Genomic DNA, 27,500 nt, shown 5'->3' with positions numbered 1-27,500 from the left:
CTCTCAGTCCGTTCCTCATTGCGTGCCGAAGACCGCGCTGACTGTGTTTTAGTTCCGCTTTACTTGACATATTTCAATAATCGGAATTTGGATGTTTGTGAATTGTTCTCGAATCTTCCACGGCCGAATCGGGAATAATCTAAGAATCGGAAATTTCACACACCTCTAGTAACCAGTATGCTACATACAGTACTGCGAAATAGACAAAAAGTGCAGGATGTTCTTCCAGATGTTGTTTAGCTCTTACAGTTCAGTGTTCTCTGCTGGTTTGTTGCTTGCTGGTGTGCCAGTTAAGGTTCCTTTCGACTCATTGGATCCTCCGGGGGTTTCACCCGTCTGACCAGGGGGTGCTGCAGTTGGCGTGGAGACGTTAGTTGATCCACCAGCCCCAACAGCTGGTTCTCCATCGGGTGTCCACATTTGAGACTGTCCGGAGGAGGCAAGCTGTGCTGAAGACTTGGGTGTTTGAGTTTTGGATGGCAACAGTAGAGTGCTGTCCAAAGGAAGGGCTGACAGCTGTGGTCCTGCGAAAAGGGAGAAATGTTCGAGTTCTACGAATGGTACTTTTATTTGATTTTGTAGTTGAACATATTGAAGAAATTGCAATGCAGGCTCTTACCTAGCTGCATCTTACAGGCATAGGCGTAAAGTTTCAGTTTGCTGAGGTTGTCTGGATGCTCTCCAGCCCAGGTTCCAGTCAACCACTGATCTATATCAGACTCCTCCAGCCTTTCTGACTCCATCTCCTCTCCTACACGGATTATGCCATCCAGGGATACCTTGGCCAGTGGACGATGCTTCCCAAGACGACACGTCTGGGAATAGGGATCATGAGGGATACTCTTTGTGGCACTTGTAATAAAACTGACACAATCTCCTACCTCGTAAACAGCACTGAGCTCCTGGAAGAAGGATCGGGCTGCAGCCAACAGAGGAGTGCTATTCGGACAAAGTACCACATAGGCCACATCTCGTTGCCCGCCGTAAGGCTCTAGCAAGAGCTTCTCCCAGAAAGGCAAAGCCAGGGGGGACAGTGCAAGGAAATCCCGCTCTCGATCATAGCCGAGCAGCACTGTGGGGATGGGCAAGGGCTCCGGAGACTCCTCAGAACCTGAAGAAAGGTTTACAACATTAGGTTTGGTTTGGGTTAAATCAGATGGCTCAGAATAACAATAGGGTTTTCTTACCATACGAGCCTCGTCCTGCCATTTTATGGAACTGCTGCCAGGTAAGTGGGCCCTGAACGTGCTGAATGTTATCCCAAGTCCTCCCAGTTCTTTTCTTCTGGATGGCATCCTGTAGGAAGGGCTGCAATGAAAGCAGCAAGCGCACCATGTCCTGGGACGACAACATGCTCATATCCACCACTGCACAGATGAACAGTGACACAGAAACAAGCACACACGCACAACAAAACAAGATACGCACATGTTAACAAGAGTCTATACATCCAGGAAACAAATGAACAAAGAAGAAATACATCAATATACGTTTAGGATCACACAAAGGCAGACAGGGATTTGTACGAAAAAACATTTTGGAGGAAATCGGTTTCGAGATTGTTAACCCACAAAATATCACATCTGTAGCCTCCAAAATTGGGTCTCACCGTTAGTGTGAGGCCAGGGATGAAGAGCTGTACTTCTTACAACAGTTGGATCAACTTTCCCCCCTGTGGAGTTGTCCACGTACTGCAATCCCTGCTCCAGGGCATTGTAACACTCCACGCAGGCATCGCTCCCGTCTGCCCACTGCTTTTCCGACAACCAACTTTGAAGCAGCGCCCCCTTGCGGGAATAGCTGGAACAGCTGTGGGGAAGATGCAGTGAAGCAAGGGAAGGAATAGGTTGAGAGCACTGTTCCTGAAGCAGGACCAAAACAGATGGGGAAGCAGGAGCCGTGTCCTGGGGTCGCTTTGCTCTGGGGTCGCCCATCATCGAGTCTCGCCGGCAAAGAGCCAGCCTCCTCTCAGCAGCCCGTCCAACTTCAGAGGGTCGGCCGTAAATATCCAGCTCGTCTTCTAGGAAGAGTCCAGTGCCGTGGGCCAACTGCCTGTTCACAATGGCGCTGAAGCCGCACATGCAACGGTACTGATCCTCGCAAGTGGAATCGGGGATATACACCCCTACATCAGCCCCTTTGACGTTCATGTTGCAAGCACAGATGCAGCAGCTATCAAAGTTGCGGTCCTTAAAGACGTTGAGGACGGAGTCTGACAGAAGGAGGATGGCGTACAGGCTGTGGCTCTCAGGAAGGCATGGCCTTGGCCGAGAGAGTGGCTCCACAGAACTGAGAGGCAGGCTGGTGGAAGGGGTCGAAACAGGTGAGCTTAGCTCAGTACCATCCTGCTTCACGGAACCTTGGCCGGAGCTGGCGGGGTTCATGCCACGTGGCGTGCGAGGGGTGCGAGGAGTAGGTACAGAGAAACGTGGCGTGGCTGGAGAGGGCAAGATGCCCACAGTGGTACTCCCAGATGCCGTGGTGCCGCTCAACTGATTAAACTCCTGGTCTGTTAGAGCGTTGACACTTGGAATGTTTCTGAAAGACGAAAAAAAAAAAAAAAAATCAAACAAGGCTATATGCTATTGCCAGAACTGTCATCAGACATAATAAAAAACTTTTTATAGATGAAAAGGACTCCATCTGCTGCTATAAACTGCTAAAAAAGAACAGATTTGAATGGATGGACATTCAGAGGACTTTATTGCCCAGGAAGGCTTCATCTGATGCTTGATCCCGTAACAGAAGAACAGCTCATGCCTAGCCATAGGTGTTTCGACTTTGTTTTGATTTAAAAAGCATTGCCACAGTGTGCTACAACAAAGCTGCTATGGCTAACCCTGATAGCCGTTAGCCCAGAGTATATCAGATGCGATCGATGGGATTTTTAAGTGGACTTTATCTGCTTTACAATTAGAAGGCAAGGTTATGTATTGTCCTTTGTAAATGAAGTGACCTGTGTGTAGCTGCCACTAAGGCAGAATAAAGAAATAAATAATTGACTCTTTGATCTGGGGGTGTAATGTTAAGCATTTAGTTTGTTTGATATGGGGTGGGAACCAAAGTTCACTGTCTCGAGTTGACAGAGGCACTATTAAGCATTACATCGGCTTATTATCTGATGAACACTATTAGAGTAGTACAGACAACTTTTCAGTACCTCTGATTAAGATCAACAAGGAAACATCTCAAGTGCATAGTGCATCGAAGAATTGAAGCTGAACTAATTTCCTCTTGAGTAAGCGGCCAATGAGGTAATTTAGTTTGTGTTATTTGTTAGTTTGCGTTAATTGACTTAGTTTCTGTTAGATTAGTTATGTATTCATGTTGTTTTATGTTTCTGTGTGAATATAATTTGACTTCATGTATATATTTATCTGTGCTGTATGAAAATGATCTGACTTCATGTATATATTTGTCTGAACTGACTTTATATATATTTTTATCTGTATTGTTCAGTTCTCACGGCATTGTCAAGGCAAATCAAGTTCTGTGATTAAAGCCCGTAAAAGAGAAACAGCTTGGTTCGTGATTTCGACTCGAGAGGGAATTACACTGTGTAGGTATTTTTTTTTTTTAAGATTTCAGACAGTATCGGATTACACAAGTGAGAGCCCACTGCATATGAATGAATAGGACACAACACAGCATGTAGATGTGTGTTTATGTAGTTAATAAAGATAATGTTGATCAATCAAATACTTTTTGTAAGATCTCTCTCTGTACATATCTCATATTAAGACATGAACACCTGCGACTAACAGTCAGGTGTGGTGTATATATGGGTGTTTTTCGTAGATTTTGTGAAATTTGGGCATTGAAGCTGCGCTCTATAATCTGGAAATAAGGCTAACGAATACAGTATATACTCAGGTGGCACCTTGGAAGAGCGGTTAGTACGTCCACCTCACAGTTCTGAGATCAATGGTTCAATCCATTGAAGGCCCTGAATCAAATCAAATTTGACTTTGTATTACTGACAAATATCGTGCCGGTAGAATCGATATTGTATTGTCATGAAATCACACCCCAGTTAAAGCTTGTAATTACATATGACTCACGTGTATCCATCTCTGATTAAACTGCTGTTGTTGGTGTGCATGACAGCTGGGATATGCTCCATTTTGGGCAAGAGTGCCCATGACGGGCGATAGTAGCACTGCTCAGGAATCTTAAGCGGTGCTAAACTCTGACTCGGTAGGCAGGGAAGTGGCGTGAACATGGAAGAGACCACCTGTGTCTGGACGGAGAGGACATAAAGACATTGTGATTTTTCCATAGACTGTGCTCTGGCGTAAAACACGACACAAATGTGTTTTCGAGCCAGTGCAACGCACGCTGTGCATATTTTGGAATTTGGTAGACCAGTCTGCACCGCTACCAAATTTAAATTACAGTAATTATGAAAGTTGGATAAGTGATTAAAAGTAACGGGACATAATTATACATTCAGGATGTGAAACATATACACAGTCACAAGTAGTATAGATCCATTTATTGAAACTCATGCTTGTCCTAACCTTGAAGTCTTCTTGCCAGGGACTAGACATTCCCTCCTCAAGCTCCATCCTGGACTCAGGCGGCTGGATAGAGGCGGCCGGCAAAGTGAGGTGGTCCAGCGCTCCACTGGATGCAGGTGGCTCCTGGCTCGGTGTGTCCCGATACGTCATGATGGGAGAGAAGGCAGGATGCTGCTCCAGAGATGGAGGTGTGGGAAACATTCGCTGCAGGTCTGCTACTGCTGATATAGAGAAAAGCAGTCTTATTATGACGTGCCTTAACGCTTTGTAAGTTATGTGTGACTGCAAATAGCTTGGAACTCACTTGATGGATAAGGTACTGCGGCTCGGCCTTCTTTACTCATAGGACGGTCCTCTGTGGATACTGGGAGTTTTGTTGAGTGCTGGTTGGGGTAAACCGTCTACAAATTAGTGCATATTAGATTAGAGAATCGGGCCGTTACAATTTATGACAGAAATGTACAATTACTTATTAGTTTTAAAAAGAGGAAAGAAACAACTTCTAGTACATATTTTGCCGTTAAATGATTCAGCATTATTATATTTCCTCAAACAATGATCTTATTCACTTCATTATTCGTCATAAGATTTAGAACTGCATGAATCAAAAGTGGACTTTTATGGTTCAGTATATTCCAAGTCTAGTAGCCATAGTAATATTTTTCATAAATAAATATTAATAGATACTAATGGTAGTTATCAGTGTCAGGATAGTGTCCTGAATGGATAATGTGCAACAGTTTGGCCTGGGTTAGTAGCAATAGTTACGGAGAGTCACTTTTTGCCCTTTTTTTTTTTTTTTTTTTTCATGTTTTTGCTCTGTTGTGTGGTCGTAATTCAAATTTAATTTGAAATTATATTTAAGTTATTCAGGATCACAGTCAGGGGTATATTGATTGATTAAAATTATCAGTACAGGTAGTGAAAAAAACATTTGCATGAGTTCCTCGCAGATTTGCGCTGTTTGCGGCAGGGCTCCGTGCCAATTTATTGCGTTGTATGATAAACACATTATTCGATAACAGCCACAAATATAAACTAGCTTCTATAAAGACACTCAGATTTACCATTCCTCTTGTCTAAACAGCTTAACAGGACAAAAAAAGATAATCATAAATGTATTTTTATTCATAGCATTTTGGTATGATTTAACAGTATTTTGAAATAAAATGGATTTGTACAAAGGATGAATGAATCAAGGCCTAATTGGCTTAATAGGTGCTATCAAATGTGTTTATCATCATTTTTTGACTACAATAAGCACCTGACTATATGCTGCACCCGCTAAATTTGATTAAAAAATGTATTTGTTCTTTTATAAACTGCTCTAGATTACACTAGCCACAGATGTCCTTGGAGTATTAATGAATATTAACACCAAAAGAAATGCATCTCATTAACCCAATTAATTAAATCCATAAATACGGCACACTGGACTATTAACTACATGGTTCGAAGCAGGAGAAAAAAGTAGTAGTTTACAGTCCACAATTTACAGTAATTACCGTAATTTCTGGACTGTAGCGCAGATCAAACCATAAACTGCACCACTCAAATTTCACAAAATTTAAGAAAAAAATTAATAAATATAGCGCAACTGACTATAAGCCACAGGTGTCCATGCCTTAATATGGGATATTTACATAGATATTACACAAATATTTAATTAATCAAAAATACTATTATTATTAACCAAATTAACACACTCCTCACTGATATGCGGCAGCCTGCTGTGGAGTGAGATGAAATGAAAACGTATTTTTTTCTAATTTTAACGAGAAAATAAAACATAAATAAGCCACTTCGTTATAGAAAATGCAAGTTAAAACGAAGACAAAAAGTAGCGGCTTAGAATACGAAAAATGCTGTAATAAATGATGGCACCACAAATCATTTGTAAGGCTAGAAAAGCAGGCATTTATATAGTCATGTGAAAAAAATAGGACACCCCATTAAATATTCAGTTTTTTATTAGGAAATGTTTTCATATCAATGTCTGATCTTGTTTTTCTATATCTCTACAAAAGAAAGTGATTTAATATCAGGTAAACAACAAAAATTAACATTGTTTTACTCATTAAACCAAATATATCAACAACAATGCATATTCTGAGGAAAAAGTTAGGACACCCTACCACCTTATAGTGAGTGGTTACCCCCTTTGGATGAAATAACTTCAGTGAGATGCTTTTTGTAGCCATCTACCAGTCTTTGACATCGGTCTGAAGAAAGTTTGCCCCACTCCTTAACGCAGAACACTTTCAGCTGTGAGACGTATGAGGGGTTTCTTGCATGCACAAGCCGTCACCCCACAGCATCTCAATGTGATTTAGATCCGGGCTTTCACTCGGCCATTCCAGAACTCATTTCTTCCCTTTCAGCCAGTCGTTGGTGGATTTACTGTGATGTTCTGGTTATTGTTGCAGGGTCTAGTTTCGCTTCAGCTTTAATTTTTTCACTGATGATCTCACATCTTACTCAAGCACCTTCTGATACAAGATAGAATTCATGGTGGAATCTATGATGGTGAGCTGGCCAGGTCCTGCTGCAGCAAAGCATCCCCAAACCATGACACTTCCGCATCCATGCTGCACAGTTGGTATGGGGTTCTTTTCCTGAAATGCTGAATTGGGTTCATGCCAAACATGTCCTCTGTTCTGGTGTCCAATTATTGAATTTTAGATTCATCTGTCCAAAGAACATTATTCCAGAAGTCCTGGTCTTTGTCTACATTCATTCTGGCAAACTTCAGTCTGGCCTTCATGTTCTTCTTGGAGAGCAAAGGTTTCTACCTAGCACACCTCCCATGAAGATTAAACTTGTGAAGTCTCTTTCTGATTGTAGAGGCATGCACTTTCACATCAACAGTAGCAAGAGCCTGCTGTAGGTCCCGTGATGACATTCTAGGGTTTTGGAGACTTCTTTTAGCATCTTGTGGTCTGCTCTCAGGGTGAACTTGCTTGGACGGCCAGACCTGGGCATGTTGGCAGTTGTTTTGAATGTCCTCCACTTGTAGACTATTTTCCGGACAGTGGAATGGCTGATTTTATATTCTTTTGAGATCTTTTGAAGTCCCTTACCAGACTCATAAGCGTCTACAATCTTTTTTCTGAAGGCCTCAGACAGCTCCTTTAATCTCACCATGGTGTTTTCACTCACTTCAACCGTCAGTCACTGTTGAAAGTATTCTGCGTTGAGGAGTGGGGAAAACTTTCTCTGGACCGATGTCAAAGATGGCTACAAAATGCGTCTCACTGCAGTTATTTCAGCCAAAGGGGGTAACACTATCTATTAGGTGGTAGGGTGTTCTAACTTTTTGCTCAATTAGAATATGCATTTTTGTTGATAAATTTGGTTGAATAAATAAAACAATGTTATTTTTTGTTGTTTACCTGCTATTAAATCACTTTCTTTTCCAGAGATAAAGAAAAACAAGATGAGAAATTGATATGTGAACATGTCTTAATAAAGAACTGGATATTTAATGGGGTGTCCTAATTTTTTCACATGAATGTAAGGGTGCTACTTAAGGAAATATGCTAGTAAATTTGTAAGGCCAGAAATGTTGCCACTTCTTCATTGTTTCCCAGACATTGTCTTGGATTCCTCACCCCTAGCTCTTCCTCATCTTCATCAAATATGTTGTCTAGATCTGAAATGTTCACCACCAGGTCTTTTTCTCGGGTGAGAGAAGGATTGGCTTTGGCAGCCGCATCGTCCTGACTGGACTCGTCTAAAGGAAAGCAAACAACCAGAAGTTTAAAAACTCCGGAAAAGACGACTTCTGGTAGTGAAGTGCGAGTCCCACCTGATTTAGGAGCAGAGTTAAAAATTGACATAGCATCTTTTCCATCTGGCATGTTGCCATTGCTGGTGATTTCTTCACTCTAACGAACAATTTGGAAGAATAAGTTAGGAGTCACCTTTTAATAGATGACTTTGAAAACATACACTGGTAAATGGCAGTCCAGCTGCTTTTAATATAAGCACCCGGTGTTTCCCTACCTTGGCTCTCTTGCTGGATTCCCGTCCTTGACTTTTTAATCTCTTGGAAGAGGAGAACGTGTACTCGATGTCGCCTTCCTTGAAGTCGTAGGGGTCTTCCCCTGGCTCGCGCAGCGCATCCACGCTTGGCTGCTGGAGCAGCCCTAATGTTTGGACGTGGTCCCGCACTCTCTCGTCTGAGATTTTAAATCTCTTATGCGTCTGTGTGTAAAGTCTGAAAGAGACATTTGCAATCCATTACAAAGACTTTTTGACCTTAAAATAACATCACAAAAGCCTCGTAGATGACAGATTCTACATTATCCTCCCAATCTAAAATCCTAACCGTTGCTACACTTCAATCCCCAGTCACAATTAAACAATAACTTTTTGGGTGATGAACCCACACTGTCTGCATGCAATTCAAGTAATTGTACCAGTACACCAGAGGTGGGAAGAGTAGCCAAAAATTTACTCAAGTAAGAGTAGCATTACTTCAAAATAATATAACTCAAGTAAATGTAGTCATCCAAAAAATGTACTCAAGGACAAGCAAAATGTATTAGGTGAAAATAACACTCAAGTAATGAGTAACATTGTGAGTAACTGCTAATATTTTTGTTGAATTCTTTTTTTTTTTAAACAATGGTATTTTTTTTCTGAGCACAAAGCTAGCTATGTATATGGACTATTCTTATAATGATACTGTACAATAACCAATTAGCTACCCACATTAAACCAAAGGAAAACAAACAAACATAAAGACAAAGCTAGCTATATGGACTATTCTTATAATGAGACTGTACAATAACCCATTACATAACCACATTAAACCAAAGGAAAACAAACAAACAAAAAAATCATTGAATTCCGACGAGAGAAAAAAAATAAAGAATGAATAAATGAAGCACTATTCGTCCAAAGAGCATGAATGCCCTCTGGTGGAGAAAATAGTTGAGTTTGAATAGTGAAGACTTCCTTCATAATGACTATTTTGAAATTGAACGGTTCATATCTCTGGTATTCCGTGGTCAATCGGTGCCAAATAAAAACTGGGAGAGAGGTTACAATCCACACTTTCGGATCCTGAGAGGGCAGCGCTCTACTAGTATATCAAATACTTCATTTTTTACAGTGCTTTAAAGACACCATATGATTGAACAGGCTGGTGTGACGATAGAACGGCAAGCTTGCAGCTGATTGGTATAATGGAGTTGTGTGATTATTGTTGCGACATCTCATTGCTGAAATCTGTAGAGCTACCCCGGAAATACACCAGCCACTTCTCTACTCTTGGGATCGCTGGCGAAAAAAATAAAAATAAAAAATATGTAGAGGAAAAATGTAACGACTCTTGTGTACGACTCTTGTGTAGCCCAAAGTAGCGCAGTAAGAGTAGCGTTTTTTTTCTTCACATATCTACTCAAGTAAAAGTAAAAAGTATAGCTTAGTAAATCTACTCTTAGAATTACATTTTTCTCAAAACGTTACTCAAGTAAATGTAACTGAGGTACATTACATGTGTTACGGAGGTACATTACATGTGTTACCTTACCCACCTCTGCAGTACACGTCACAAAAAAAAATGAAGTTTACAGAAGTTACAGCACTATTTGATTTTTACATCAGACCAAGACCATCACTTTTCATCTAAAGCAGTGGTTCTTAACCTTGCTAAAGGTTTACATGTGGATTCATTGAACCCTTTGGCATATGTAGGGATTAAGGGGGGGCCGGGGGCATAGCCCCCACCCCCTGGTGGCCTAAAAATGTCATTGCATGTAATTGACTTTCCTATATTTGAATTTCAAATTAAGATTTTGCCAGTAAAATGTTGTCTATAAAAGTAGTGAGCAATAAAACAACAAACAACCACCCGAGAACAGAAGAGGCAAGATGGATACATGCATTTTTTTTCAAACCTAAGCTTTCAAAAGCGACAACAACTACTGAGCGAGTACCAAGGTTTGAAGATATGGACCATGAAATGCCAGAGAGCACTGCCAAAATGGTGAGCGGAGTTTCAGTTTGTCCCACTAAAGACGCTAATCGTACAACAGAGCCAATTAATTTTATTGCTATGTTAACACTGCGCTTTCGGGTCATCAAGATGTTTTTCCCCCACCCCCTGCCACAGAAGCCAAACTCCACCTATGCCCTTTGGAATAAATGATCAAAACCGATACATCTAAGCTAGCAAGCTAATAATTTAGCAAATTCATATCCAAAATTCTTTTAATTTTGACAACGTTTTGTACACAGGTCAAAATTTGTAACCACGCTGCCCTGTTGTATTTCCTCATACCAAGTGCGAGTCAACCTTCCACTGAGCAAACCAGTTCCTCCTCCCATCAGATCCAGGACTAGCAGTTTAAAAAACATGGATTAGGCCTGTACATTGGGAGCAAACCAGTCCAAAACCTGGTCTAAAAAGCCACTTTGCCTAGATTTAATCAGCGTACGAAAATAGGGCTCTGCGTTTCTTTAACTTCGCCGAACCTGTTAGACTCACTCACTGAACCCCTGGGGTTTGATCGAACCCAGGTTAAGAACCACTGATCTAAAGGCACAACCAACAAATCCCTGCTTTAGTGCGACAGTTCCAAACATTTTCTACAACGTTTATAATGATACGAAAACTCCAAATGTGTCTTATTTAAAACATTTCAGCCCCCCCGAAAAAAAAAAAAAAAAAAAGGATGCTACAAATATATATCACCCTCTAGTTGTTCGGTTCTTGGTATCACATCTAGCTCTCGGATAGCAATAGCATGATATCTTTCCTACCGCTTTAGCGCCACTCCTTCAGCGACTGCCTCTGTCTTCCCATCCTCTAGTTTATCAGGCAAGACTTCTGGAGGTCTGAAATCCATCTTATCAGTCCTGGGAGTCCGGAAGCCTCTCCACCAGACGGCCCCGTTCTCTCTCTGTTTTAGCTGAGCTGTGAATACTGCCGTCTCACTGGTCATTACTCCCATGCCTTGGACTGCCTCCTGACATACATCTTGGGGCCCTTCTAGTACCTCTGGGTCTTGCACCCGGGGATGTGGGCTAAGCGTGGGAGGGAGTGGGGACATTGGCGACAGGAGAAGAGACTCTGGAGCTTTCCTGCCGTTTGAAAGAGGTTTGGGATACTTGCAGCTTGCCAGAGTGGCCAGAGGTTCCATGGGTGGTTCTAGCGATACCAAAGAACCCAGCTGGGGCCCACTAGGTGAGTCCTGTTCCAGAGGGTTCTCCTGGGTAACAGACACGCGGTGGTGAAAGGGGATCATGGCCGGTCTCTTAGATTGTTTGTCAGCTTTTTCCGTCTTGTCGCTAGTCTTGTGTTTGGCAATGGAAGGTGTGTATAGCGATGAGCCAGAGGACGGATTGGCACCGGTCTGGGAGCTGGAGTTGTTTGTAGCCGTTGATAATTTCTGCTGCTTCAGCCTGAAGTTATAAATTAAGTGCATGATATTTTTAGACAAAAGCTATATAATGCCCTCAATAAACAGTTTGAACGCGGCTCTGCGGTACCTCGAGCAGCTGCATGACGCTCGTGATCCAACGTCACTGAAGTCCCATGTGGTGACTCCGTTTGGCACTTCCTTCTTAGGCGTCACGTCAGATGGCGTCTTTAGTCTGCCATGAATGAACGAATTTACTCAGTCGGATCCACCTTTTACGATGGAAAACCACAATGGTGTGACTTCACTTACGTGTGATGAGGCTGGCTGAGGTAGCACTCCCTCCAGGCTTGATGGACCACTTGACACGTCAGCTTCTTCCCAGAATGCTTTGGGCTAAGGTTGTTGACCCCCATACTGCTGTCTGGGGTCGGGACACTTGAGATTGAGGTCACAAATCCACTGTCCGCTAGAAACAAAAAAGGCACATGTTGAATTTTCCTAAAATGTCTTACTAAACCTCCCACCAAAGCAAAACTCCTCCGTGAATAAGACATGCAGGAGTGACATTTGTGTGTGTTTGTTACCGGAGCATGGCTGCTCTGGTGATGTTGGCGGTGTCAGTGGCACACTGCAGTGGTTCTGCTCTCTAGAGAGGCCCTGAGCTGCAGGAGCAGGTGGAGGCAGTTCCACAGGAAGGTGACCCTGGGCGATCAGCACTAAAGCAGCTGGATAGGTCATCCTCACTCCACCTGAGAGACCAAAAAGGGCATTAAGAGGTTACTCCTTCAAATCCTTTGCTAACAGAGACGTATGGGACTTCTTAGTATCTCCTGAGGCAGTGACAAAGTTGTTTAAAATATTGTATTTTGTGTGTTTTTGGTATGACTGATAGACAATCACAGTCTGGATCCAAATCATCAAGTTTTGAACTGATTTTCTGGTGCTGTAAACAGGAATAATAAAACTCATTTTTGTTGCAAGTCAGATTATAGATCAAAAGGACTTTCATGATGGTGAAAAACATATGTGTATATAATTAAGTTATCATTTACATATACAAATACAGTGAGGAAAATTCGTTTTTGAACAGCCTGCGATTTTGATAGTTCTCCCATTTAGAAATAATGGGTGGGTAAGAAATTTTCATGGTGGTTGCTTGTCCACTGTGAGAGACACTCAAAAGGGGGGAAAAAAATCCAGAAATCACAGTCTATGACTTTTTAACCATTGATTTGTGCTATACTGTTGCAAATAAGTATTTGAACACCTGAGAAAATCAATGTTAATATTTGGTACAGTAGCCTTTGATTACCATTACAGAGGTCAAACGTTTCCTGTAGCTTTTCACCAGATTTGCACAGAATGCAGGAGGGATTTTGCACCACAGCTCCACACAGATCTTTTCTACATCATTCAGGTTTCTGGGCTGTCACTGAGAAACACAAAGTTTGAGCTTCCTCCAAAGATTTTCTATTGGGCTTGGGTCTGGAGACTGGCTAGGCCCCTCCAGAACCTTGATATGCTTTTGATGAAGCCACTCCTTGGTAATTCTGGTTGTCTGCTTCAGGCCATTGCCATGTTGGAAGGCCCAGTCATGACCCATTTTCAATTCTCTGACTGAGGGAAGGAGGCTATTCCCTAAAATCTTACAATACATGGCTCAAGTCATCCTCTCCTTAATACAGTGCAGTCATCCAGACCCACGTGTAGAAAAACACCAGCATGATGCTACCACCCCCATGCTTCACAGTAAGGATGGTGTTCATGGGATGGTACTTATCATTCTTCTTCCTCCAAACACTATGAGTGGAATTAAGACCAGAAAGTTCCATTTTAATCTCATATGGCGACATGACTTTCTCCCATGACTCCTCTGGATTATCGAAATGGTCATTGGCAAACCTAAAATGGCCCTTGACATGTGCTGGTTTAAGCATGCATGATTTTAAACCATGAAGTCTTAGTTTATTACCATCAGTAGCCTTGGAAATGGTTGTCCCGGCTCCTTTTAGGGCATTGACAAGCTCTTTCTGTGTAGTTCTTGGCTGATTTATCACCATTTTTGGGATCATTGAGACCCTACGATGTAGATTTTGCATGGAGCCCCAGTCTGAGGGAGATTGACAGTCATGTTTGGCATCTTCCATTTTCTAAGAAGTGCTCTGACGGTGGATCTTATATCACCAAGCTACTTGGCAATTGCCCCGAACCATTTCCAACCATGTAGAGGTCTACAATTCTGTTTTTGGTGTCTTTGGACAGCTCTTTGGTCTTGACAGTGTTAGAAATTGGAGTCTTCCTGATTGTATGGGGTGGACAGGTGTTTATATGCAGCTAACCCACTCAAACGGGTCAAAAAGTCAGACTCCAAAAGTCTACCACCACTCCACTGATTTGTTGGACTTTTTAAAGGTGACTAACAAGGTCTTTGAGGCTCACAATTCTAGCTAACATACTGGTTTTCAAATACTTATTTTCAGCAGTATAATACAAATAAATTGTTAAAAAAATCATACACTGTGATTTCTGGATTTTTTTTTGCCAAACCCGCCCAACATTTCTAAGTGGGAGAACTTGCAAAATTGCAGGGTGTTCAAATACTAATTTTCCTCACTGTATTTGTACATATAAATGATGGCATAATTATATATACCGTAATTTTCGGACTATAAGCCGCTACTTTTTTCCTTCATTTTGAATTCTGCGGCTTATAGTCCAGTGCGGCTTATTTGAAGATTTATTTGGGTTAATAGGTAACAATTTATTACAAAACACCATCATAACATTGTCATAAGACCGTCATTCATACTTATGACATGACAGTATCATGGGCATTACTGAATGCTTATGTTGTGAAGTGACATCCGGCAAATTATGTCAATAACTCCATTTATGTCCAGCTTGGATCTTTTACATCCATTCAAAAGTGAGATAATTTGCCGGATACCACTAAATGACATCTGTTATAAGCATTCATAAATGCTCATGACAGTGTCATGTCATAATTATGACAGACTTATGGCACCAGTCTAATACAGGCATGAAAATGGGTCGGGGGTTAAAAAGGTGAGAAGGGTGTGGAGGAAATATGTTCCAGTACACTGTAGACCCCAACAAAATATTGAGCTCTGTCGACCCACACTGTGTTTCAGCAGGGCCATGCAGAGACCAGTGGAGGGGCGGGTGCTCGTAGATCAAAAGGGGCACTTGAACAAGTATTTAATACACCTTAAAACAACATAACTTCAATTTTAACCAGCTTTAGATAATAATTGGCTGCGACTGTGACATACTTTAATTGGGAGGGGGCAATAGTGAATAGAAATCAAAACCGTCATCAACACTTTCTGGCTGTGACTCAGTCAGTCTGCCTCTTTTCTTCCTTCAACCTCTGCATCAAAACTTCCTTCTTCAACTTGTTCATCTGAGAACAAACCACATCAGATGGTCACTGAGCCACCAACAGCACAGTTTTCTTAAAACTATTATTTCATTATTATCCTTACTTAACAACTCTAGCACCTAATGATTAATAAAGCAATGACATAAAAATCTTATAGAAAAATAACATTGTAATTGTGTTTATAATTGTATTTAATACCCGACTATCCTTGCAAACTTGTTCTTACCAGGTATGCTATTCACCCAGCTGATGAGGTATCCACTGCCTTTAGCAGCCTCATCTAACTCCTTTTTTAATCCCTCGATCTCCCTTCCCTACGACGCATGTCTATGTAATGAAATATAAATATTAAAAAAAACAAAAAAACAGACTCCCCGGTGGCTTTTAGTTTTAAAGCTTTCTTAATTTCTTTCTCTCTCAATAACGATGGAGGTAGATTTGTGTTTTATTATTCAATCAAAAAACAAAGTTACTTCTATCAAAAACAAAGTTGCTTCAATCAAAATACAGTATATACTTTTAATCCCCAAAAAGTCACTTCAACAAAAAAATTGTTTGTGTTTGCAAAAATAAATTTGAGACAAAAAAAGCATTTTAAAACTATTTTTCTTGATTGAAACAAATTTTTCCATTGAAGTAACGTTGTTTTGCGTTTGGGCCACATTTTGGCTAGGACATTTGTGCCTTTATTATTCAATCAAATAAGTTGCTTCAAACAAAAAAATATATATAAAAAGAAAAACTTTGCACATGTGTCAATCACCGTTTACCAAAGCCTGAGAGGGTTTGAGTAGACTCACTATGAAGCATTTAATAAAGCCAAGCATTTTCTTACTACTTTATTCTTGTTTAAAAATAATTCGGTGGGGCAGTAACACGTTTAAAACTTATCATAATTCTTACATTTTGAAGTGCTTGAAAACCATTTATAAATGATACTTTGGTCAAAAAAGTGAAAAAACATGTCTTATATATATGTATATTTTTTCCAATGTAAAATCAGAATAAATGCATTGAACACGCACAAAAAAATGGGGGGGGGGGGGGCGCTACTTCGCGGTTTTCTCTTATTGCGGCGGGTTCTGGTCCCCATTAACCGCGAAAAACGAGGGATCCCTGTATTTCTGAAAAGCTTTAAGAAACAGGACTCATTCCCACCACTCGTCGGGCCGGTGTTGTGCCGACACCGGCCGTCAACTCAAATCCAAGCCGAAAATAACGCGTCTTCGGCGGACGACGGGAGCGATGTGAGGCGCCCCCTTCATCCGAGAGCATGCCGCTTAATTTGACTCAACAGTGTGTTTCTTTGTTTATATTACCGCTAAATACACAAGCTTGACGCCAATTTAACGGGAGGGAGCTATTTTTTTAATGGGAGATTTGGCTAGCTCTGGCAGTGTTCAACGCAAGCTGCAACGAATGGCAGTAACTTTTTTATATTGCAAAATGTGAAAACAATTGAAACCATTACTCACCAAATTCAATCTGCTGGCAAATACAGGCAAGTGTGTATGCTGCGCTCTGGTCTGCCCCGGTGTGGATAAGGCCTGCTTTTTGTTTTCGCAGCTTTGCAATGCAACCAAAGGCTCTCCGAGCACTCCATGTACAGTAAGGAGTGCGCGCGTTTGGAATAATGGAACGCAGCTTGGGCCGATGATTGGTTCTCGTCAGCGAAGCATCTAGAAGGATTTGCTGACGGTGTTCTTAAGTGCTCAGTTTACGTACTAAGTTAATCACATGATGATAATAATAATGATAATTAAATAAAACCTCCCGACCCCCCCCCTCCTCCTCCCAAAAAGAATTTCTCCTCGGATCTACGCAATTCACGTAGGTCGCCCTTTTTGACTTCAAAACGGCGAATTTCGCCGAAAGGTGAGAGATTTTCATGCCTGCTAATAAAGTGTTACCAAATACCATAACTACCAATTAATGAAACAACTGGAACAGTAACTGAAGACATTTTTAGCACAGGACATGAATTTTGATTGTTATTTACATCTGTAACGCTGCAATGCATGCTCGGAGGCATGTTGGACAACAACAGTGTTGACAGCAGGTGGCAGCAGAGGTTGACTGTTTGACAGTGATGGCCAAATTAAGCTTCTTGAAGCAATGAAGCTTTGCAGCCAATTGGTTCAAAGTAATTGGTATGACGCCGATGTCAAATAAAGTATTACTGGTTAATATCCTTTTCGTGTAAATATCCCATAATACATACTTAATGACATACATGCATACATACATACATACATACATACATACATACATACATACATACATACATACAGGACAGCTGCGGCTTATAGTTCAGTGCGGCTTATTGATGAACAAATGCCGTTCTCGTGCCAAATTTGGTGGGGGGCGTCTTATAGTCAGGTGCGCCTTAGAGTGCGAAAATTAGGGTACATATATTTTTCACCATCCTAAAAGTTCCTTTGATCTATAAACTGACATGTAAAAAAAATGGGTTTTATTACTAAATACTTATTTTCCTCACTGTATGCCTTTGCATTTGATTTAATGAAGGTGATTTCAGCGGCATTCCAGCAATAATGTGCTGCAGTGGCTTTTCAAGGAATAAGAATTTCTATGTAGCATACCGACGACCACCTCCACCGCCACTTGAGCGTTGCGATCATCAGCCGGCTCGTCATTCTCTTCGCCACTTCCCTCCTTCCGCCGCAATACCATCGGGTAGAAGTAGCTCCACTCCTCCATAAGCTTGCGTGCGGCCGGGTCGCTCATTTTGTAGGCCTGACCCGTCAGAGTACCGCTCAGACCGTACGGGCTCAAGATGACTGTAAAACACAACCAAATGAAATACTCGTGATTAAATCAGTCGAGGGACAATTACTTAAATTATGTTGGCCATTCTTTACATAGATGCAATTGATTTTTCTCTCTTATCAGACATTGGATATAATTACACAGTCTTAAACGTATTCAATTCTTAATGCATTGATGCAATTTAATAGATGAATGAGTGTTAATTATACATGATCTGGGTATCTACAGACCAAGACAATATTGTTCACTAGTCAATATGGGGTAATTACAATAGTCTTCATTTTTTATGACATTTTCCGTTTTCTGTTGAAAATACCAAAAAGGATTATTAAAGACTGTATAGTACTATTTATCAGCTAGCTCTTTTAAGAGGTTAGAACAATGTATGTTGTAAATTAGGAAAAAAATGAAAGCCCCTTAAAATTTGAATACCTCTCATGACATGTTATAGTAGATTTCAAATTTGTTCAGACATTTCATCCAGAATTTATTATAACCGATCTACTGTTAAGTATTTGCTCTCCAATCCGGTTGTTGGGTGAATTACCTTGTATTGGCGTGACGGAGGTGTACGCGAGGCGGATGTGCTGTTCTGTGATATGATATGCAGGCTGATGTTGGGCGATCTCCACGCTGGTGCACACGTTGCTCTCCCCATGCAGGAAGAAGGAGAAGGAACATGATAGGTGCTCACTGTGGAGACAGGAGAGAATATGGGTTTCAATCATGAGAGCCAAAGGAGTGTAGGACAATCATAGGAATGTGCCGCCATTACATGTCCAGCTAAAACATTCTGTATTTTGTGACACCAGGTATCGAACTTTCTTTCCAGACCTCACATTATTGTAGATGCTGCAGTAAAAAAACAGAAACTGTACACCAAATTCAACTGAGATTGAATGGAATTTAATCATAGAACAATACGCTAACAATACATTAAGCAAACATTACATTAACAATAATGAAAATGTCTCTTAAATCTTGATTATTGACTAATTGAGTACAGCCTGTGATTCAGCCTACTCAATCAAGCCCTAATCAAAGCCGCTAAATACCATCATTGTGTTGAATTCTACAGCATAAATGTTTTCCTCTCTAAACCGTCATTACAAGCGTACGCACAGAGCTTGTGGCCATCCAGCTTTTGCCACACGCATGCATCATCTTCCTCTCACAACCTTCTTATTGCAAGTATAAATCCTCATTTGCTTAATGACAGATAGTTCAGGGTACGTGTTTACATCTCTTTATTACAGTGCCTTGAACCATTAATCATGTATACTTATTCATTTTTAATCACAAATGGGTAATAATTTGGTTCTTTTGCAATCTACATGGCGGCAGTCGGCCCCCATGCCATTACTCGCCGCCGAGATTTCTGTGATGTATATTTTTAATCTTTAAAGCTCCTTATAACCTTGGTTATATACATCAAGACGACAATAAAGTCAGCAGGTAGTGTGATCTTTTTGTGATTATCCTTTTGCTGATGCAATATTTCCTTTGCCCCCAAGGCACTAGACCAGTAATGAGTCATCCAATTTATTATATATTTATATATATATATATGGCGGAAAACACAGACAAGACTGAAAAAGCAGTTTCTGCTCTTGCACTCCTCTTTAAAATAAACTGCTGTATTTTAAGCCAAATGAATTGTTATGTTTGATAGAACAATATGTCTCTATGCTGCCATAGCAGATTCATAGCGTATGAAGTCCCCAAACTATTTTTAATTTGTCCGTTTTACCCTGGAAACCCCCGTTTACAGACGTCGCACAACCGCTTTTGTTTCAACCTAGCCATAACAAGAAGGTAAGTAATTGTATTTATTATTCGAAATATCTGTCATTTTTAGCTTCGAATCATTAATTGATGTCTAATATTTAGTTAAAAAAAACAAAAAAAAACAACTATAAAAGTTATTCACTCGCATATTTTTAACTTTTAAACAAATTACGTCACAATGAAAAAAATGGCGTCTGTAAAAAAAGTTACGGATATCTACCTCATTCATAATTATCACTTAATTGTATTTTTTTCGTCACTGTCGCAATTTCCTCAATATTTTAGATGAGAAATATTCGATACAAAGAAAAATTGAAAAATAACGTTTAAAAGGGTAAATATATGAAAAAGAAAATCTCGACCACTCCTTGTTGTCTGCGATTTCTGCATCGCGACTCTTGTTATATCACCATGTTTCACCCATAAAATCCCCCAAAAATCCGGCTGTGGCCATTCACAGCTGTGGCCATTCACAGCTGTGGCTTGACACTCATTGATACATGCGACATGGAGTTTTTAGATCAAAACAAGGTAAGTATACAATAATATCTCATTAGAGTCATGGCGTCTGTAATTCTGCTCTTGCCTGCTGTCACCTCCAGATAGGGTTTTGATGTTTAAAAAAAACATAAATAAAAAAAAAAAAGTCCTCTGGTGCCAAAATTTTCTTTCCCCCAGAAAATTGAGATTTTAAGCTTTCCAATGATGTATCACACATGCATATCGGACAATTTTGAAATTTGGCCAAATTGGGGGACTCAGAGCGGAACTTCAAGTCACCTGAGTGTTTTCCGCCATATATATATATATATATATATATATATATATATATATATATATATATATATATATATATATATATATATACATATACATGGCGGAAAACACAGACTAAAAAAGCAGTTTCTGGTCTTGCACGCCTCTTTAAAAGAAACTCCTGTATTTTAAGCCAAAACAACTGTTGTGTTTGATAGAACAATATGTCTATATGCTGCCACAGCAGATTCTTGGCGCATTAAGCCCCCGAACTATTTTTAATTTGTCCATTTTACCGTGGAAATCTCTGTTTACAGACGTCACGCAACCGCTTTTGTTTCAACTCAGCCATAAAATGAAGGTAATTAATTATATTTATTATTCAAAATGTCCGTTATTTTTAGCTTAGAATCATTAAGTGATGTCTAATATTTAGTTTTAAAAAATCACTTAAAAAAATGTTTCACTCGCATATTTTAAATTTTTAAACAAATTACATCACAATGAAAAAAATTGTGTCTGTAAAAAAGTCACGGATCTCTACCTCATAACTATCACTTAATTGTATTTTTTTTGTTACTATCGCATTTGCTCCGATATGTTAGATAATAAATAATTGATCCAAACAAAGAAAAATTGAAAAACAAGATTTAAAAAGGTAAATATATGAAAAAGAACATCTCGACCACTCCTTGATGTCTGCGATTTCTGCATCGCGACCCTTGTTATTTTAACATGTTTCACCTAGGCCTGTCGCGATAACAAATTTTAGTGTGCGATAATTTATTTCATAAATTATTGCGATATGCGATATTATTGCACCCCCCAATTAGAAAAAAAAATTATAATAACACTGTGAGAATACAGTATATATTAATAGATAATGTACACCCATTTAAATGCAATAAATGTTAACTCTTAAATTCAAAAATACTTTTTAGGAAAAGACAACAATGTTAATACTGCACAGAAACAGAAGAAATAAAATGTGTTTTTTAAGAAAAATAAAATTCCACTTAATAATTTAAGCACCTAGGCAAATGAAAACGTTTCCCCTCATAGCTTCTGCTATGGCGTTTCATGTGTAATACAGTGGTACCTCTACATACGGAGTTAATTCGTTCCAGGAGCTTGTTTGTAAATCGAAATGGTCGTATGTCAAGCAGGATTTTCCCATAAGAATACATTATAATTCCAATAATTCGTTCCACAGCCCAAAAACCCACACTACATCCTAAATAAATACTGCTGTTACAATTGCAAATAGCAATTACAAAGAGCAAAACAAATAAAATATGAATAAAAATCAGAATAACAATAATATAATAATAGCAATAATAACAATAATACAGTACAGTACCTGTAATTATGTAACGAATTGGCTTCTAATGTGGCGGACTTTTTTTAGTGTACCTGAACGCACCGCGGGGCTGACGGTGAGCAGGAGAGCGCTATTTTACTTTCTGTTTCGAGCCTGGCGTCAACAGCAGTGGACACTCGGCGAGTTGATGGAATAAATGATTTGAAACCTGACGAAGCTGGCGATTTCTTAGGCGATGTTACTACAATGAGAACTGTCACCTTAACTTATAAAGACTGGCGAACGGAGGGGGACCGCCGCCCGAGATTGCCATTCTACGACCCAGTTCATGGATGCACACTTATATTTTGCTATCATTAATGTCTTCATTTCAACGGTAAGCGTCACCTTTTCTCCACCTGCACTAAACTTAAACTGCACTACACTAAAAACAGAACTAAAATGCATTTTGCGTAGTTGGTAACAAGGAAGCCGAACTTTTAACAGCACGTCAGGCGCACGCGCGCACGCAGGTGCACGAGAGGCGATAAATCGCAGCGGAAAAATTATCTCCTTATTTTTACTTACCGTGCGATAAATGGAATTATTGCATATTGCGACAGGCTTAGTTTCACCCATAAAAACCCCTCATAAATCCAGCTGTGGCCATTCACAGCTATGTCTTGACACTCAGTGATACATGGTACATGGAGTTTTTGGATCGAAACAAGGTAAGTACATGATAATATCTCGTTAAAGTCATGGTGTCTGTAATACTGCTCTCGCGTGCTCTTACCTCCAGATAGGGTTTTGCTGTTTCAAAAATTATTTAAAAAAAAAAGAATTGCCCTCCGGTTCAAATTTTTCTTCCCCCAGAAAATTGAGATTTAAAGCTGAGTGTTTTTCGCCATATATATATATATATATATATATATATATACAGTGTTGTTAATAACGGCGTTACAATATAACGGCATTACTAACGGCGTTATTTTTTTCAGTAGTGGGTAATCTAATTAATTACTTTTCTCATCTTGGCAACGCCGTTACCGTTACTGAGGACGGAAAGGCATGCGTTACTATATTGGTCGAAAAGTCTGAGGGAGACGGACTCACCGAGACGACAGAGCAAAGCAGGAGTAGGGAGGAGGCAAGAAAGTTGTGAGGCCGAGCAAACGCGATGCTAGGTAGCTCCAATAATACATGTTGTAGCCGATAGCCTACAAACTACGCCCGCATGTTATGGTAGATATGGTAGACATGGTAGATATCACATGTACTGTACATAGATATAACTAGATGCAAAATGACAGACATGGCACTAAATGAGTTAGTCGACAGCCGCCATCTTAAAGCAGTAGACTTTTTAGGACGGCTCTGTTGTAGAGAACCTTCCTAGCGAACCTAAGTAACTTTTTATCTAAAATACTTCTAAATCGGCAAAATCTTGACTTGAATCTATCTTTAAATGATGAAACAGTTTTAAAACTTTCATATGTCGAAAGTAGAGAGAAGGGAACTGATGCAATAATGGGAGCAATTTTAACAACTTTTAACAGTTGATTCAGGGTAAAGGGTAAATTAAGGTAAAGAATTGGGCTCGGGCCAATTGAACCAAAAACCTTCACAAAAAACTTCACATCGTGTGGCCAATGTTTTTTTTTTTTTTTTTTTTTTTGAGGAAAAAAAAAAAAAAAGTAATTATCACCAATTACTTTGCCAAGTAACTAATTACTCTTACATTCAGGTAATTGAGTTACTAACGCAATTCCTTTTTGGGAGAAGTAATTTGTAACTATAATTAATTACTTTTTTTCCAGTAAGATTAACAACACTGCATATATAAAATCTAAAAAAAAGCAGCTCTGCCTTTGAAAGGCTAAACTGAAGAATGTATCTTTAAATCCTGCCCCAAAATGGCCTCTAGATGGTGCTGCTGAACTCAAAGAAAAGGGAGAGCCGAAATGTTTGTGAATTTCTAGGGCAAAGAGAGTAAGTGGTATGGATAATGAATGAAAAAAAAAAAAAGAAAGAAAAGCATGCAGCAGGAGCGTTTCCTAATCTGTATTGAACCAGGACATTTTACAATCTCCTGGCAAGCTGCCAAACAAAGATGTCATCACGTACAGTACTGAAATCTCAGTCTGATTTACTCATATTTTGTAGATTGTTACATTCATTCACTCAGTCAATCATCTTCCATACTGCTTTTCCTCATCAATGTCGTGAGAGTGCTGAAGCCTATCTCAGCAGTGTGATTCAGATTTTACTCAAACTACAAGCTGAAAATTTAAACGATGTCTAAATCTTGTGAGAATCACTTTCCTCCCTGTTTATTTTAAAGAGTGTTTACTTGCATAGTTGTAATTTGCTATTTATTCACTTTGCTATTTTTTGGCTCAAAAGCTCCCCTTCATTAGTCTTGATAGCGCACCTACCCCAGACTGCGCTCTCAACCTAACTCATACACACTTAGGAGCCCTGAACTCTAAATATTGAGCTGTTTTTAGCAGAGTTGAAGAGTTCGGCCGGGTGATGAGCGACAAATGGCCTAAAGATGCATGTGCTGCTCAATCAATGAACTTCATTCACATTATAAATATTTTTTAAGGATGCAGGCACCTCTTTAAGACTGATGGATTTCACTTAAAAACAGGAGTGCAGCTGACAAGCAGCAGCATGTTTTAGCTTTTGCATCACAGACAGTTGGCTCATCACATCTCAGGGACAAGAGGCAAGTTGTCCCAAAACAATGGATAAGGCGGTGCTCTGGTGAGGACACCATGATGTGGGCTGGCTGTGAGAGACAGCAAGGCGAGTCTGCAGGGCCATTTACCCCCCAAAAGTGGCGGAAAGACTACAAGGAAAGTCTGGGAGGCCATTTCCCCCAAAAAAGTTAAGTTTGAATCTTATACACAGGATGAAGAGCCTTCTGAACCAGACTCAGGAGCTTAAGAGCAAGATAGCTGCCATGTAAATCACTCCAGTACTCACCTCGGGTAAAACAAAAAACACACAAAACAGGCTCCCTTCTCACCTTCATTAAAACTATATGTGAATCTGACTTATGTATGCTGGGTCCATGCTTTGATATTACAATCAAGTCTGTTCTATCCTAGCAAAAGCCAGGATCGCATGGATTTCAGTCACCTACCTCGCCTATCTCTTTTCATCCTGAAAACTCACAAGTGACTCCTGTTTGGGATTTACACTTAGCTCTTTTAAATGTAAGATCCATAGTTGGCAAATGTTTACTCATGAATGATTTCATTTGCAAACACAGATTTCACATGATGTCCTTAATGTACGCAATCTGATGATACCGTCATCTATTAATGATTGGCTTAACAAATTTTGCCTTCTACTAAACACAACTAAAACCGTTTGTATGATGTTTACATAGAAACCTTTGGACATCAAACATTCAGGTGTATTTTCCGGAGGCCAGGAACTACAAATTGTCTCTGAATTCAATTACCTTGGAGTGATACTCAATTCCACACTGTCTTTTAAAAGCCATATTAAAAGAATACGTAATACAAGAAATTCAACCTGAACAATTTTAAACAAATAATATATTACACTTGGTGCTGCTAGAAAGTTTCTACACTGAATGATTTTATCACATATTGAGTATTGCATACTTGTTGGCAACTGGCAGGTGTAAATGGAGTACATGCATTAACATAGAATGACTACAAGAAATCGTGAAAGGTTTTTGGCAGAAAACCAATGTAAGTCCATGTTTGTAACATTTTTGAAAAAATACTATTTATTGAGCCTTGAGAATTTATTTATTTTTTAAAACGCCCCACCTCCCATGTCGGACTTTAAAAAAAAAAAAAAAAAAAAAAAAAAAAAGGGCTCACAGTGGTCTGAGGACCAGTGTTGTTCATCTTACTTTAAAAAAGTAATTAATAACAGTTACAAATTACTACTCCCAAAAAAGTAATTGAGTTACCTGAATGTAAGCGTAATTAGTTACCTGGCAAAGTAGACACAGGGGTATTGCGGATATTGCGATAACTAGATAGTAACCTTTGCTATATTTGGAAGTCATTTATCGTTGTGAATCAACTGTTAAAGTTGTTAAAATTGCTCCCGTTATTGCATTACTTCTCTTCTGTCTACTTTCGACATGTGAAAGTTTTAAAACTCTTTCATCATTTTAAGATAGATTCAAGTCAAGATTTTGCCGATTTAGGAGTATTTTAGATAAAAAGTTACTTAGGTTCGCTAAGAAGTTTCTTTACAACAGAGCCTTCCTGAGAAGTCTACTGCTTTAAGATGGCGGCTGTTTACTAACGCCGCCGAGTCTGTCATTTCGCATATAGTTCTATATACAGTACTTGTGATATTTACCATAGCGTCATGTGGGCGTAGTTTTTAGGCTATCGGCAACAGTCAACCATTATTGGAGCCGCCTAGCATCGCGCTTGTAACGGCGTCACAACTCCCTTCTCCTCTCTCCACTCCCTCTCTGCTCTCTCTGTTAGTCCATGTCTCTTTTCTCTCGTCATTCAACCAACGTAGTTAACGCATAGTAACGCACGCCTTTACATCCTCAGCAACGGTAACAGCGTTGCAAAGATGAGAAAAGTAATTAATTAGATTACTCACTACTGATTAAAATAATTGTTAGTAACGTCGTTATACTCTAACGCCATTATTAACAACACTGCTGAGGACCAGGGCCTCCTCTAGAGGGGACTGTGAAGTCCCAATCAGAAAATCAGCATTCGATCACAATTCTCTCTCTGTAAAGGCCAGTAAAATCTGGAACAGTTTACCACTCGCCATCAGGGAGTGTCCCATCGTCCCGTGATACGAACCTTCAAAACTCATCTCAAGCAGTAGTTGAAAGTAAACCAGTCCTGCAATCACTGACTTTTAAGTTCTTAGTAACCTATTGTACTGTACTGTTTTATTGTAGTTTTTGTTCCTTTTTGTCTATTTGTGTCTTTGTGTTACCTGCCTAGGGACTGTTAATGTAAATAAGCAGTTTTTTGCTACAATCTGGCATATTTGCATCTTTTAGATGTTCATCAATGTGCAAGATGTTCATCAATGTGCACTGTCTCTATTAAATACTGTAAATAACTTGGTTAGGTCAACATAATAATGCAGTATTTCTGATTGATTCAACCCCCACAAACTTCAGTTTCTTTAGTGTAGCAAGATCACAATTTAACGAAAGAGAGTTTGGTTCAAGGACTGCTTCCAATGCATGAACCTGCCGTGAGGCTAATTTGACCCCTTTGAATATGTTGCCATTCAGCTAAAATGACAATGTCAAGCTGTCCAAGTGACAATCTACAGATCACTCAAATACGATGGAAGGTTTTTCAATGGGTTTGCCAAACAATTGCCGGTAGGGGTGTGACAAAATATCGAAATGGTGATATATCGTGATACATTGTATCCCAAAAGGTTATCAATATGCTCCTGCAATAATCGAGACATTGTTTTAAAAAGGTGTCAATATTAAAAAAAAAAAAAAGGAACCAACAAGTTGCTACCAAAATCTTCCACCATAATAGTGTCTCAGTTAACTCTAAGGCTGCCTTGAC

The 27,500-nt window shown here is 39.7% G+C and overlaps 1 protein-coding gene across 4 annotated transcripts in view; it reads right to left on the bottom strand.

The window, feature by feature from the left end:
• The window catches only part of LOC130905435 (mediator of RNA polymerase II transcription subunit 13-like), a 225,407-nt gene that overhangs the window by 22,377 nt on the left and 175,530 nt on the right, over positions 1-27,500 (bottom strand). The window contains exons 5-21 of one of the 4 annotated variants that reach the window (XM_057818833.1): positions 18,634-18,779; positions 17,900-18,097; positions 12,478-12,642; positions 12,203-12,359; positions 12,021-12,125; positions 11,292-11,933; positions 8,526-8,739; positions 8,329-8,407; positions 8,132-8,253; positions 4,825-4,921; positions 4,521-4,741; positions 4,062-4,240; positions 1,610-2,538; positions 1,188-1,367; positions 882-1,111; positions 620-815; positions 248-524 (exon numbers count right to left, since the gene is read on the bottom strand). In XM_057818833.1, coding sequence (XP_057674816.1) covers positions 248-524; positions 620-815; positions 882-1,111; positions 1,188-1,367; positions 1,610-2,538; positions 4,062-4,240; positions 4,521-4,741; positions 4,825-4,921; positions 8,132-8,253; positions 8,329-8,407; positions 8,526-8,739; positions 11,292-11,933; positions 12,021-12,125; positions 12,203-12,359; positions 12,478-12,642; positions 17,900-18,097; positions 18,634-18,779 — 4,137 coding nt within the window. The remainder of the gene's footprint in view (positions 1-247; positions 525-619; positions 816-881; positions 1,112-1,187; positions 1,368-1,609; positions 2,539-4,061; positions 4,241-4,520; positions 4,742-4,824; positions 4,922-8,131; positions 8,254-8,328; positions 8,408-8,525; positions 8,740-11,291; positions 11,934-12,020; positions 12,126-12,202; positions 12,360-12,477; positions 12,643-17,899; positions 18,098-18,633; positions 18,780-27,500) is intronic. The other 3 variants (XM_057818834.1, XM_057818835.1, XM_057818836.1) reach the window with 3 other exon arrangements.

This window comes from Corythoichthys intestinalis, chromosome 17 (assembly GCF_030265065.1).
Source record: "Corythoichthys intestinalis isolate RoL2023-P3 chromosome 17, ASM3026506v1, whole genome shotgun sequence".
Taxonomy (NCBI): Eukaryota; Metazoa; Chordata; class Actinopteri; order Syngnathiformes; family Syngnathidae; genus Corythoichthys; species Corythoichthys intestinalis.
Note: the sequence above shows the minus strand (reverse complement) of the source record. Positions and strands in the feature narration are given on the sequence as shown.